At 41.2% G+C, this 14,516-nt stretch overlaps 1 protein-coding gene across 2 annotated transcripts; it reads left to right on the top strand.

The window, feature by feature from the left end:
- The first annotated feature begins 4,257 nt into the window (after window positions 1-4,257).
- On the top strand, window positions 4,258-12,945 carry RERGL (RERG like). Of its 2 annotated transcripts, XM_042050320.1 has the most exons (5): window positions 4,260-4,596; window positions 4,684-4,740; window positions 6,999-7,072; window positions 9,564-9,712; window positions 10,795-12,945. In XM_042050320.1, exons 1-5 carry the CDS (start codon window positions 4,479-4,481, stop codon window positions 11,075-11,077), a joined length of 681 nt encoding a protein of 226 aa, XP_041906254.1. In that variant the 5' UTR covers window positions 4,260-4,478; the 3' UTR covers window positions 11,078-12,945. The 2 variants fall into 2 exon arrangements, with proteins under 2 accessions (XP_041906255.1, XP_041906254.1); XM_042050321.1 differs by lacking the exon at window positions 4,684-4,740 and having other exon boundaries at window positions 4,258-4,596.
- The last annotated feature ends 1,571 nt before the right edge of the window (window positions 12,946-14,516 follow it).

The following is a 14,516-nucleotide window of genomic DNA, read 5'->3' as shown; positions in this document are numbered from 1 at the left end:
TTACAGAAACAGATCTCTCTTTTTTTTTTTTTCATTTCTAGCGAGATTATCAACAACTTCCTCTGTATACTGAGTTTCACTTTTAATATAAATTATGAAAAATAAATTTTTGAACAGAACATAATTAAAGAATAAAATAAATTGTGTTCTGTTACAACTAGAGCTCTGAAACTTTAAATAACATTTCCCTAGGCACTAAAAATAAAAAGTGTCTTCTTTATGTTGGGATTTGGGTATAAGCACCTTCTGAGAGTGTTTGGCCTTGCAACTCACATTTTTCTGAACTTGGATGAGGTTAAGTGTTTAATGATTTCTGTTTCCTGGGGAAAAAATGTCTTACATGAGACTCAAGCAAAGCAGAATTCTGTCCAAAATTAGAATGTACAATAATTATATATAAGGAAGATATATACCATTTAAATTCCCTTGCCTCTTGTCATTAACACCTTAATTATTCAAGAAGGATTTTTTTAAAGCTTTCATGGGGCAGTCCAAGCCATATGATGAGATTATTTTAATGCTGTAATATTTGCATTGCAGTGAAATGTAGAGGTTTTTATCGTGTGCTAGTCCCTTCATGGTTATACATTCAAAAGATTATCTGTATCCTAAAGTTTGCATAGAACAGATGTCAAACAAATGGTTCAGGTATGTACTTAATGTAAGACACTGAAAATCAACTTGACACTTTACCTCGTGCACTAACAGTACTTTATCATTGAGCAAATGTGTAATTTCTGCTACAAAAACCCCAAACCAAGAACTTTCCCATGGCCAGAGAGATAAAATTTCAATCCCTTAATAAAACAACCTACCTCTAAGAGCAGTTCAGCAATTCAGGAGGAAAATGGCAGTTTTCATCTATTCCATGGCACCACACAAAGAGAAGTAACTGGGATTATGCTCTATCACACTTTCTTGCTGTCGTGAATAAATACCTCTGTGCATTCCCCTGAGGAACGTATCCAAGCCTATAGGTGATGAAAACATCAAATTCAGCTGAAAATCCTGTTCTTCTAGTTTTGTTAGTTTTGCTGTGGTTTTAGACATCTAGCTGGCCAGTTCGTGTGCTCATGTCAGAGCAGCAGATGTAAAATTTAAACCACTCCACCTGAAGATTTAGTGGAAAGTGGGCTTTAAAAGATCTTACCTGGAAGACATTACTCCATAAGCCAAAAGGGGACTAATTCTGCAGGGACATAGACCAAGTTATGGAAATTCTCTGCCATACACAGCAAACAGCAGGCACCTGCTTCAGCCAGTGGTTTCTAACTAAGCTTTTTGGATTGAGGCATTTTTCTTGTTCACAGAGTACAGTTAGCTATATACTCCCAATTCCACCTTCTTTCCACCAGCCAGGCTGCATGAAAAAGGCTAAAATGGAAAGTAAGTGTTTTCCTGATATTAATTTTCCCCACAAGCAGTTTTGATTCTCAGAGGTCTTGGCATCAAGCCACAGACATCCCAATTTACAAAACTGGGGATGAAATGTAAAATGACCTCATTTGAGCAGTGACCTGCAGAATTCTGAAAAATTTTAGGCTAAACGATTCAAAATCAATCCTCTACCATGTTCACTGAAAAAAAGTAATTTATTTGGTTAATATTTTTTTTTTTATTATATCTATTAGAAGCCTACTATTTTCATAGCAGAGCTTTACACATGTAGACAAAGTTTACTCACTGGTCACTTGAGCAGCACAGATTTAACTCATTTTTGACCAGCTCACATGTGAAACTCACATGCAATCTTCTGCTCATTAGAGAGGTGAACTATTTTCTGTACACCTCTAACCTTACACAGATATTTACACCCATGGGTAATGAAGGTAAAACCATTCCAGAACAGACAGATTTGGAAATGGAAGGAACAGAAAGTGACAACTGTACAAGCTGCAGGTAAGGACAGTCAACACTCAAAGAAAGCAAGCAGCTAAGGCAATTTAAAGAGGCATTACTGCAACATCTACCACAAACTTCTATATAAAAGGCCAAATCTAGGCAAATAGTTAATAAAAATATATGTTCAGTTTGCAGCATTTCTTCTAGCAAGTGATACTTTCCCTCAAGCTTCATGTTAATCAAAGCTTTTCAACAAGCTGATCAACAGAAGTGTTATTGCAGCTTGAAGTGTCAAAAATGGTGTTGCTTAGATGGGTGGGCAACTTTTGCTCACAAGTTTTGTGTGGGTGTTGATGTAGAAGAAATTTGAGATTTGTCCTCCATGTGTGAAGAAATTAAAAAATATCTCTGTGTATACCCTTGTAAAAGGAAAATGCAGCAGTAATAATAGAAAATGGACAGAAAAGTGGATATTCAGGAGTTCCTTCCATTATAAATTTTCTCAATTCCACTTCATTCTAGGAAGGGCTGGAGAAATACAGTCTTTCAGAAAAGAAACATTCATGTTGTTTAATCTTCAATTAAACTTAGTTTCTCTAATGCTTTAAGTTATATGCCTACCAAATACACCCAACAAATCATCTCAGTCTCCTTAATACACTTTATTGTTTTACTAAAAGAAATAAAAGTCCCAGGCAGTACATTCTTTAACATGTGCAACACCCTAATTTGGTCATCATATCTGCTGTTTAGGCGAGGGATGTGTTTATATAGTTAAGTTCAAATAACCAGCACAGGAGACTTGGATTCTGTTCTTCCCTTTGCAGAGAGTATAAAATAGGAGTTTGGACAATTCACATCTCAAGTACAATGTTTAGTACCACAGCATTTGATGTTTAGCAAGCTGCCTCAATATTGATGCTAAGCTTCCTGTAAAGTCTCTCTGGGCTGTTGCAGTGGTTTCAATGTACATGAAATAGCAAAATATCAAGTTGTGCCTGTTACACTAATATTGACTCAAGCCTAGTGACTTCAGCATCCTGCTATTCCAAAAGCAAATGTTAAAATAGCAAAAAAAGTCAGACTAAAGTTCTTTTAGACACTTTGATAACTTTTGTCTTGTGAGCAAGCAGCAGCAGAACAGGACAAGGGGGAAGGGTTTCAAACTGAAAGGTAGTTAGATATTAGGAAAAAATTATTTACTGTCAGGGTGGTGAGACCCTGGCACAGGCTGCACAGAGAAGTTATGGATGTCCCATCCCTGGAAGTGCTCAAGGCCAGGTTGGATAGGGCTTGGAGCAACCTGGGATAGTGGAAGGTGTCTCTGCCCATGGCAGGGGGGTTGAAACTGGATGATCTTTAAGGTCCCTTCCAACCCCGGCCATTCTATGATTCTGTGAAAATACCTCCATAAAGCAAAATAGATGTATCCTCTGATCACACCTCTAGCTTTAGCAACTTTTAAGCAGGGACTTTGGAGCCAAGTTGCACCTGCCTGTTTATTTTTAAATACATTTTCCTACACTAAGCATCTCCATCAGCTGTAACAAACAAAAATTCAAACACCTTGCCTGCCTGTTTTCTTGAGCTCATGTAAATCTCTTGTACCTGTAATACACCCTAGCAAGCACACTGCAGCAGTGCTTGATTGAATGATTTATATGATGCACAACAGTCCCATCAGAAGAGAGTAGAAATATCAGAATAAGTATACTAAAGTTGTATAAACCAAATAAAATAAACGTGAACAGAACAAGTATAAAAGTGCAACCAGCCTGGATATTAAAGCAATCTCTTATTTAGCAGTGGACTAAGTAAACCTTTGCACAGATGTATTTTGTGCCCTTTCAGAACCAAATAACCATTAGAGAGCACTGGGAGAACCTCACAACAAAGAGGTACAGCAGACACAGGGTGTCTTTTTGGTGGAGTAAGCCCCTTCTACCTCACCTTTCACATCTGTAGTATTTTGCAATTTCACATTTTCCCTTTTGACAGGTGTACTGTTAGCCTCAGCCAAACACCATGCGCCACATAACTTCAAATTTAGATTCTATAAAAAACATTTTCAGGCATAAAAAGGCAGGCCCACAGAAGTTTTTTACAAGATTAGAGTTTTAATGAGAGTTAGATGAGAGTTTTGAAACCTGGGGCACAGAACACCAGAGAAGCCAAACCACCTTTTTTTTTTTTTTTTTTAATAGCAAGTCACCCTCAGAAACACTTAAAAAAAAGAAAATAATCACTTTAGTTTCTTCACTTTCATATTCCTGGTATAAAGTGACTGCAAGCCTGCAAAACAAACTTGGAGCAAAACCAAACACCACACACACACACACGGGGTTTTTTCCTTGTTTCTTTTCTATTTCTTGTTTTCCTTTTTCCCCTGGCTCCTGAGCGCACGGAAGGCAGGAGGAGGAGGCGAGGGACCCGCCAGCCCGCCCGGGGCGGCGGCAGGAAGGCGACCTGCAGAAAGTTTGCGCCACGGGGGACGGCACTTGGGCACTTGTGGGGAGGAGGATGAGGAGGAAGGCGCCTCTCAGAAGCTGAAAAGGCCGGGCCCCGCCGCGGGGAGCTGCACGTCCCTCGGCGCCGGCGGGCGGGGAGCCGGGAGGAGGCGGGATGAGGGATGCGGGATGCGGGGCGGTGTCGCCCGAGGCGCTTTAAAGGCTCGGAGGCGGCGGGGGCGGCGTGGCGGCGGAATGGCCGAGGTGAAGGTGGCCGTGCTGGGCGGCAGCGGAGCCGGCAAGTCGGGTAAGGGGGAAAAGCAGGGAATGCCTCGGGGTCGGTGGAGGGGGGAGGCGCGGCCCCGCTAAACGTGGCTCTGCTTCTCTCCCGCAGCGCTGGCGGTGCGGTTCCTGACGCGGAGGTTCATCGGAGAGTACGCGTCCAGCGCCGGTGAGCGCCGCGGCTCCGCGGGGACGGACGGGAGGGGGCCCCGGGGAGCGCGACGGGCGACGCTTCAAGCGCTTATTTGATGGAGAAACGGGGTAAACCCGCGGTGTCGCAGAACTTTTTGGGAAGGTTTGAGTTTCCGCTGGGTCATGGGCGAGAGGTCCTGGTGGAGTGTAAGCCCTGGGGAGGGGAAAGGGCGAGCCGGGCGGCGGGGGAGAGATCGCCCCGAAGCGCAGAGCCTCGGGCACGGGGCTGGCGGGGCGCTCCTCGCACAGCAGCTGGGGACGGGAAAGAACCGGGCTGCGAGTGCGGAGCGAGGGTGTGTTATGGGCAGCTCGATCGGAGAGGAGATGGAGAGAGTAAAGGAATAGACTGGAAAAAAACCCAACACCTGTTCTACTGAACACCCCCTCCTCGGCTCCGGGGGAGAGGGGAAGCAGATTGTTTATCTGGCACTCAAAGCATGACGCGAGGCCCCCAGTGAAGCAGGAGTGTGCTGGTTTGGTGGCTTGAGGAAAGCCTCGCTGTACACAGGATAACACGCCACGTTCTTGGCAGAATGAAGATGCAGATCCTTCAGACACTTCGTAGTCTTGGAAGGTGGCAAAGCAGGACTTGGGCTTTTACATCCCGGGTGGAAATACAGTTCAGCTGATAGACAAATAACTTTGGAAGTGTGCTGCCACCCCAGCTGATATGGCAGAAGCCCCTAAACTTAACGAGGTTGCATTTTCTCTCTCCCTGCTAAAGTGAAAGACTCTATCCACACTTTTTTTTTCCACCACAGGAATCAGAGTAGCTTCTAGTGATCCATAAATAACAAAGCAAAAAGAAGTACTAAGCTGATCCTTACTGAATATATCCAAATTAACTTATTCTGAAGGAAGAGCTACAATTGTACACGTGTGCTCTACCATTACTTGTTATTATACAAACACAGACTGAGCAGACAGTTTGTGTCCCAGCTGGGTGCTCGAGGTCTAAGCTGTCACATGGAAATTATGTAGTGCTCCCTGGGCTCTATGTGTGTTCCAGCCACCTACAACCAAAACCAGGTTCTGTTCTGAGCCTCCAGTACTGCAAGTTCTGGAAAAGGCATGTCAAACCCCCAGAACATTGTTATTTGTTAACAAAAGTTTGTTGGAAGATAAGTTTAGCATTATTTCTAGAGATGAAGAAAGCAGGAATAGGGATGGTAAAATAAAGATCATAACACTGTTAGTGGAGTCAAAATAATCATAATTTTTTTTTTTTTTTTAAATTAAGGGAACGAGCAAGTGGCTGTAGAATTTATATCCTGTGATGCTTGGGACTGATAGTTTATTGTCAGATGAACTCTTAAGATGAGCATGAAGAATGCTGAAGATGCTGAATTCCAGAGATCACAGAGCTATCCCTCATTACACAGTTTCAAGTGTGTTTTCTGTAGTGTCAACAGCAATTCTTGTCCCTGTAGTTCAGAAAATGACAAATTATAGTGTAGAAAGCCTGCTGGCAACCACAGACTGGTTACACTTGCTTAGAACATCCTGCTGCCTAAAATAACAGTGATGGTGTGTCTGCAGTAGAGTTCCCAATGTTGCCAGTGCTGGCGGAGAGTCCCAAATCTGAGAACTGACGCTACAGAAATATTTTTGGACTAGATCCTAAGGGCATGATCCTGTAAATACTCTTGGTCTAATGCTGCCTAGTATGAGAACTCTTAAAGCACCAGATGCCATGGTAAATAAACATTATTGCTAAATAACAACTTTTGTGCAGAATCAGAACTGCACATAGCCGGGCTGACTGCTTTTATAATCCTGAGCCCTGGTATCAAGCTGAGTGATCATCAACACTTAGCTGATTGTGAGGATTGTGTATTCCCCTCTCCTCCATTCTGGAAGAGGAAAAGTGGGGTCTGAAAGTATTCATTCACCAAGACTTCAGTGGGAACACCACAGTGAAATGGTGTTGGTCTGCCTAAGGGGTTGATTGGTGCAGAATTAAATAGGTTTGTTTCCAGTGTGTGTTCAAAAAAAGGAAGCAAACAACCAGTCAGCAACAACAAAACCGCAAAACAAACATACAAAAAACCCCCCTCCCTAACAACCCTCCTCACCTGCAAAAACACTAGATCAGAGACAAAAATGTGTTGAAAAAAACAACCAACCAGTACTCAAGGAATCCTCAGTATTATCAAATTTCGCTGTTGCTTTTTCTTTTCACTGTCATCCCCAGTCAGTAACACTGATTTTCTTTGGATAATTTCTGTCTTTTAGAATGCATCTACACTAAACACTTGTGCCTGGATGGGAGGCAGATACACCTGGAAATTTATGACCCTTGTTCACAGGTAAGAATTTAGCAGGAGGACGGTAAAGAAAAGCTGTTCTTCATTACCTGTGTGTATGCTAAAAAGGGTCAAGGGGTTACTTTTGGTTGTTGGAATTTGTGCTTGCCCTTTTGGTTGTTTTTTTTTTAAACACTGAAATTTTATAGTTGCTGGGGCTCAGATCTATTGAGTACTTTCCCATTTCATCAAAGAAACCCTTCATTGCTGAAATTTTCTGGAAATGCTTTTGCATTTTGGAATAATACTAAAAGAAATAACATCACTTTTATTTACATGGGTAAATACAGAGATAAGTTATTGCATTACATGCCGCTTTCTCAAATGCTCTAAAGGAATGACATTTAGCTTATAAAGCAAACAGTTTATTAAATGGCTGCAGAAACAGTCAAAGTAGACAGGCCTGGAAGTAAGGCTTGCATTCCCAGAACAATTTCCTTTTCCAAGGAAAGCCATAATGCCGCTTGTACACTTTGACAATTAAAATTTAATCACAGTAAACCACTCTGACATAACATTCTGGATTAATTTACTTAATTTACAGGAATAGAGACACTTAGGGTCTGTGTAACACATGCAGACCTAGGTTCATCTGATCACACTGGCTCTCCAGGTTCCCTTTTGGCAGCTATCTTGCCTCTTACCAACTGGGGTAAGGAACGCTAATATGAAAGCCAAATCACTGAAAGCCTGACCCATGCTTAAATTCAAGGACTTAAAAACTTAACCGGTGTAAAGACGAACAGCATTGCTTGTCCCAGGGCACTGAGGATCCCAAAACAGGCGCTGTGTCATGTAACACGATGGAGTCTTCCCTTGTCATATTCCTCTCAGAGGCTGCCTTTGTGGGCTTGCTTCCACCTGTCTGAGAGCCCTTTCCTCAGCTTGCCTACAGCTTCCACTTGCTGTCATATTAAATCCTGTGGCATGGGGGCAACTCTTTGTTAAGCTATTGAAACATTGGGAGTGGCAGCTGGATAGGGTTAAACAGATTAGGCCTAAATTATGAGGAGAGACTTTGGTTGCTGCAGTATGGGCACAGGTTTGTGCTAGTACACTCTGAGCTGTCTTGTACTAGTTTTTCCTTAGGAACAAGGCCTAACTTTGGCTGTTTTCTTCTTTCTTCCCAACCTCTTCTTAGTTCCTGTACAGGAACAGGTAGAGGTGGTATTGCCTGTTGTCTGACAGGACTTGGATGGGTTTTGGGGATCCTGTATCCCATGGGAACTGGAGAAGAAAACAGGACCAGACTGTGGAAGGAAAAGTTGTCATTTTTGTTTCTGCTTCCCAAAATCTTCCTGCTCCCTGAGGCTTCCCATTAGTAGCTGGATTCCTGTTGTGCAAAGCTCACTGTCCCTTCATTCACCTGGGAAACAGCTGTGACACACCTTTCCTGAGTCACCTTTCCTGCCCCTAAACCTGCTGCACAGTCTCCACAGCATTAAAAATCTTCCACTGAAAATGCTGAAGTCTTTAGACAGTTCTGGGAACTTGAGTCATTTTTTTTTCTCATGCATCCCCTTTCACTGCCAGCATTCAGTGACCATCCCTCGTGGTCAATCACAGTCCAGATGTTCATGGTGCTACAGTGGTGCCCTAATGCTGAGCTAATCAAGGCAGCCAGGGTGGGATGGCAGTGGAGATCATACATTGCAGTAGCAAAGTGCTAAACTAGTAAGGGACCAACTTAAGCAGTCTTCAGTTTACTATTCAAAATGGGTTTTCCACAGAGCCAAAGTAAATTTTTTAAATTTATTTTTTTCCTGATCAGCTTCCAGTATTTTATCTATTTTAGGTCTCATGGTCTTGCTAGCTGCTGCCAAATCATGTGCAGAGATAAGCTAATTTTAAATAGTTTTGAAATTATATTCCTTTGCTTAATGGTACAGTTTACAGCTGTTGCTTTCTGGAAATCAGAAGTGTGACAGTTCCTTGGTGTGAAGGGAGACAAGGATTAGTATAACCCTTTATCACTCGAGTGACTTTTGTCACTAGTTTTATTAAACTAAGCTACAGATGGAAAGATTTTTTTTCTAGCTCTTCAGAAATTTAACATATGGGTAATTAGTGTTTGAAACTTGGACAATTCAACGAGGAAACAAAACAAATGAAAATCATTAAGCTTGCTGTTGTCAGAATATCAGGAACAAGCAAACCAGAGCTATAACCAGAAAACACACAAATGTTGATGGCTCCTGTATGTTTCATGTAACCCTGCAGAATATTCAACATAAGCAATGGCTGTACAGGTTGTGGAATTTCACTGCTTAAACAAAGTGTAAATGTTTCATAATGAACTTGTCAGTGATCCAAAGTGCCATCTTTAATGTTGGTTATCTATTAGGCTTTTGGAGCAGTACTCACCTGAATTCAGTGCCAGCACCTAGACCTAATAAACATCTTTTGCAATGAATGTTCTCACATTCACCTTGACAGAGAGAATGCTCTGAAGTGACAAGAGTGACATTCTTTTTCTGTTCTGAACTTCTTTCAGCCACATCGGGGGAAGCTCTCCCTCACAGATGAGCTCCACTGGGCTGATGGATTTATCATTGTTTACGATATCAGCAACAGAGCATCATTTGCATTTGCAAAAGCACTGCTGTACAGGATCCGAGAGTCTCACGTAAGAGTTTGTAAAAAGTAAGTGGCATTCTTTTTTTCCCCCCAGCAAACATAGAGAAAAGCTGAGAACACTTCTGTGAGCTTGCAGGCCATCCTAGTAGCAATTAAAATCCAGCAGCATTGAAGTGACATAACACAATGACAACAACAAGGTGAAGGCAAAGTGTGTGGCAAATTACAATCTATTTTACTGTATCCAAACCCAAGTACATCAGGATTTTTCTTCTTAGTTCTTACAGAACTAATATTTAAGTGATTGCCATAAATATTTCTGCTGTGATTTACACGGGTTAAAAAGCCTGGTGCAGTCAGCCTGTGCTTTTACTCTCCCACTCGATTACCAATGGAGATGCACCAATACAGGGGTTGAAGAAAGCATTTCCCACAATAAAGGAAAGTGATACCACAAATGTCTCCTAAACTGCCTTTAGTGGTGATCCCAACACCATTTGTGCACATGGGTGACCATATGGTGAGAAAGAAAGTAATTTCCAAGAGAACCAGCAGAACTGTAGATGTGAGAGGGGATGGTGGTGTGTATTCCTGCATCAGTCAGCTGAGGTCCTTTCTAAATAAAAGAGTGAAATCCTTTACTTATATCAGAAGTGGAGTAAAAACCCCACTTTTCTGTCTGTTTTACTGCTGAACTTTCTTAAATAAGGTTAATACCTGGAGGGAATAATTTTAGCAGAAGCTTGGAATTAGATTTCCTGTGTTTCCTTCTGAGTTATGCCACTGACACTGATGTATCTCTTGGACTCTGTTCTGTTACCTATAAATGGAGATAATGATCAGGTTGCTTCTTCATGAAGTCCAGCTGCTGACGATTTACTCAGCATCATAGAAAAATACATTAATTCTTTGAGTAGAGAAAAAATGAAAATCTACTGGTAGAGAATCACTTGTCTGGACAATCCTTTGCCAAATGGAAAACCAGAATTCTTCTTGGCAAGGTGAGGGGGCTGGTTAGTTCATTTTGGGTTTTTTTGCAATGTCTGTTGTCCTGAACATACATATTTCTCATACACACTGAATATAGCACAGCATATGACACAGAATTGTACATATCTTTTCTCTCACTGGAACCTTTTTCATTTCAGAATGGTCGAGTCATCAATATTTTTGGTTGGCAATAAACAGGATTTATGCCACATGAGGGAAGTTGGCTGGGATGAAGGACAGAAGCTGGCAGTAGATAACAAGTGCCAATTCTGTGAACTGTCTGCAGCAGAGCATTATCAGGAAGTTGTGGCAATGTTCACCAAAGTCCTGAGGAATATCACTTCCAGTTTCAAACTGAAGGAGAAGAGACGACCAAGCGGATCCAAGTCAATGGCCAAGTTAATCAACAACATGTTTGGGAAGAGAAGGAAATCTGTGTAAGGGCTGGTTAGTCTTGAAGTTGGAACAAGCTGAAGCAATGGAGCAGAGGCAGCTCTTGGGATTCAGTGAATTTCCTCCAAAGGTCAATATCTGGAGCAGTAAGACAGTAGAAACCAAAGGTATGGTCAAGTGGATGGTCTAGACCTAGAAGACCTGACCTTCTATTTCAAACTGCTATAGATTCACTGTTTAGGGCTGTGCCACTTAAACTCTAAGCTGCTCCAGAGGAGAAGTCTAGTCTGTATTTATTCGACACCAACAGGGTCTTAGATAGAGCTTCTAGGTGCAACTGAAATACAAACAGTTATTTCACAGAATCACTTACATTGGAAAAGACCCTTAAGATCATCAAATCCAGCCATTAACCAAACACTACCAAGTCCACCACATAATTTTCAGTAAACTCAGCTTTGCTGATCAAAATCTTGCTTCAGAATTCTGAGTATGTTTTTTTTTGTGTGTGTGTGCAAGAACATTTGCACTAAAGAAAAGCAAAATACTGTGGCTTCATGTGATAATATATTTGTATTTAACTCAGATCCTTGTGTGCCTTACACTTGCTGAAATTCATATGAATTAAATGCTTAGACACCAAATCTACAAAAGGTATTTACCTGCAAAGCTGCCTTGCAGAGGCACCAGAAGTAGGGAAGAAGATGTATAAAGCAGTATTGTCTTCTGTTTCAGTATCTTTTCTTTTTTTTTTTTTCTTTCCCATGAGTGATGAAAGAAAGTAGAGAGGGTTGAGGAGTGTGGGAGCTGAAATGTTGGTGAAATGTTAGTGAGCACTGGACTGTTTCGGCAGGGCTGTCGTTGAGTGAAATAATTTTATAGCAAGGGTCAGCATAAAGCCTGGGTTTATCCCTTTCACAGAAGAGTTTTTGTAAGCTTTAACAAAAGTTTCATTACCTCTGAGGTGGATGTGACTGTTCAATCTTAGATGGGAGCAGAAGCTTGGAAAGCACATGGGCTGGTAAAGTGCACAAGTTCTCTAGAATGTCTGCCTGGATTTAAAGGTCAGCCTGCTGGTAAGACCCGTGCTCACAGAGAGCGTTTTTCCTAATAACCAATGTCCTTACAACTAGTCATCGCTGTGGTATTGAAATGCCACAGGAGAGAGCACTAAGTAATGCTAGCTACACTTTTCAGAAGTGGATATTAAACATCAGACAGGAGTAAATACGTTGCCAGTTGACATTCAGAGCTCTTACTCTAGACAACTAAATAAGGGCTTAAGCCCTTAAAAGTGTTTGAAAGTGCTGTGATTGTACAGAAATTATGAAAGGGAAGTGATCTGTAGGTGAATTGCTGCCTCCTACCCATTCCGGGGAACAGCTGGGATTCAGTCTTTGTACAAGGCTGAGTTGAAGCCTACCTCTGCTCTGAATTTTTACCTGCATTGAAACTAGAAATGTTACTTTCAGTTTTTGAGTGTTCACCCGTAAGACAACATTAAAAAGTTACACATAATCTTAGCAGTAAGGTTGTAAAACAGTACTAAAGCACATTTTATTGTGTTGACCAAAGATCACATTTTTTTTTTTAATGAAAGAGACTGTTTATTTCACTTGTTATAAGACTACAGATATTGGAACATAGTTCTCAGCTGACAGGCACAGGGTTGCTTTGTTTTTCTGCAGATGCTGCTCTGCCATATCAGGAGCATTATATTTTAACAGTATGGTCAATATCTATGAGACTGAACGTGCAGATTACTCATGTACACCCTTCAACTTTCCAGCCCACACAGGATCCCAGAACTACTAAGAGACTTGTAGCTGTATCTTGCTCTAGCACTGCCAGATTCCAGAACTCTTATTTGTATTTACTGCTCTGGTATTAAATAAACTGGATATAAGTTTGATGTATTAATGCACATTTTTTTTTTCCCCTTTACTCTGGTATAAAGCTACAGACTTTTGTTTTTTCCATTATAAAAGTGAAGCGCCATGCAGATCTGAAATTCCAACCGGCGAAAGTAAATCTGGGAATCAGCCACTTGCACTAAAGAGAACCTCTGGCTGTGTTTCCTGAGCACAATGAAGAAGCCCTCATGTAATTTTAAGCACTGAAGAGAGCCTTTTCTAAAAATGCTTTATCCTGTAAAAATTAGTCAAAAACAGCTACAGAGAGGCCAATTAAGTTTTGTTCATATTCCTGGGAATGTGGGCTCTCAGATAGATGGAACCTGCAGTATACCCCATGGTCTTTTGGTGTGTATGGAGTAAATGTTGGAACATATCTGGGCCATGTCCTCGGCTGTGCTCACCTGAAAGCCAGCTGGAACAGCTACAGGATGCATTTAGATTTAAGCACACTAAAGCACCCAGCACAGGCATACTTCGATGTTCTCAGCATCAGGATTTCATTTGTCTTTTATTGCTGCTAACTGCAGAAGAACAAGGGTGAATAATTTTAAAGCAGATGCACTTTCTCCCATTCAAAATATATACATATTTTAATGTCTTTTAAAAATGAAGGCCTTTAAAATTACTTAAAAGACTGAGACAGATACACACATATATATATATGTTTTGCTAAGTGTTCTTGGAGCTCTAACAGGGAAGGTAATATGTTAACTGGCACAGGTATATTGCAAACAAGAAATTAGCAAGAACCCTGCTTGTATAACACAGTAAATGATGTAAATGGTGTCTGATGCTCACCCTTGAGAGTGACATCACCTACAGCATATCAAACTCATTGAAGAGTGTGGAAATGGAGCTATTTGTGTTGTCACATATTGCTTCAGCATACAACTCCATCCTTTCTCACCAAAAGATTTTGAAATTGCTCTACAAGAATTAAAAGTTTCTTGCTGTCATGCCTGGAAGTCCTTGCTTATACAAACTTTCTAGTTTCAGTAAAATTTTGCCTGAGAAAGACACTCAGAATTGATGTTCTTTCTCCCTGTCTTCAACTCATTTCTACTTTAGAAATAGTGACATAAAAGCAAAGAGATTCTACTGAAGTATAAAAGTAATAGCCCCTGGCTCCCAAATGCTGTCTCTCAGAGCACTCTCAGGGCTTTTTGAAGCTCTTTCTCACTACAGCTTTGAAATAAACAATTCAGACTAACACCACCTCAGCTCCTTTTCCCACTGTCATGTCTTTATGCATTAAACTCTTTTAGAAAATTCCACTGTGGTGATGTTCACAAAAGGGCAGAGAGGAAAACGTCACAGGAAAACTTAGAGTGTGATACTCCTGGAAAAAAGGAATAATTAAGTATTGAGTAGGCCAATCAAACATGCTGTACTCTAAAGACAAAAGTAACTACCATAGGTTTTTTTAGCCTATTGTTAGAAGCCAATTTCTGAAGTGATGGACAGGAGAACATTGAGTCGTGCGGGGAGTGCTGTTGCTTTTCTTTCTATCAGAATACACTGCTTTGAAGGTGATATTTGAAGATGTCTGATCCTGGCATCCTGTCCACTCC

The sequence above is a fragment of the Corvus kubaryi genome, unplaced genomic scaffold (genome assembly GCF_017639235.1).
Source record: "Corvus kubaryi isolate FWS band 111438036 unplaced genomic scaffold, C.kubaryi_AGA036_p1.0 72, whole genome shotgun sequence".
In the NCBI taxonomy this organism is placed as follows: Eukaryota; Metazoa; Chordata; class Aves; order Passeriformes; family Corvidae; genus Corvus; species Corvus kubaryi.
This window is presented reverse-complemented; position numbering and strand designations above follow the sequence as displayed.

Bases quoted from the DNA above. Each gene is read 5' to 3' on its own strand.
- RERGL (XM_042050320.1), top strand. From the start codon at position 4,479: ATGCGGGGCGGTGTCGCCCGAGGCGCTTTAAAGGCTCGGAGGCGGCGG. The intron at 4,597-4,683 runs GTAAGGGGGAAA...TCTCTCCCGCAG, and splicing joins CAGCGGAGCCGGCAAGTCGG to CGCTGGCGGTGCGGTTCCTG. The intron at 9,713-10,794 runs GTAAGTGGCATT...TTTTCATTTCAG, and splicing joins CACGTAAGAGTTTGTAAAAA to AATGGTCGAGTCATCAATAT.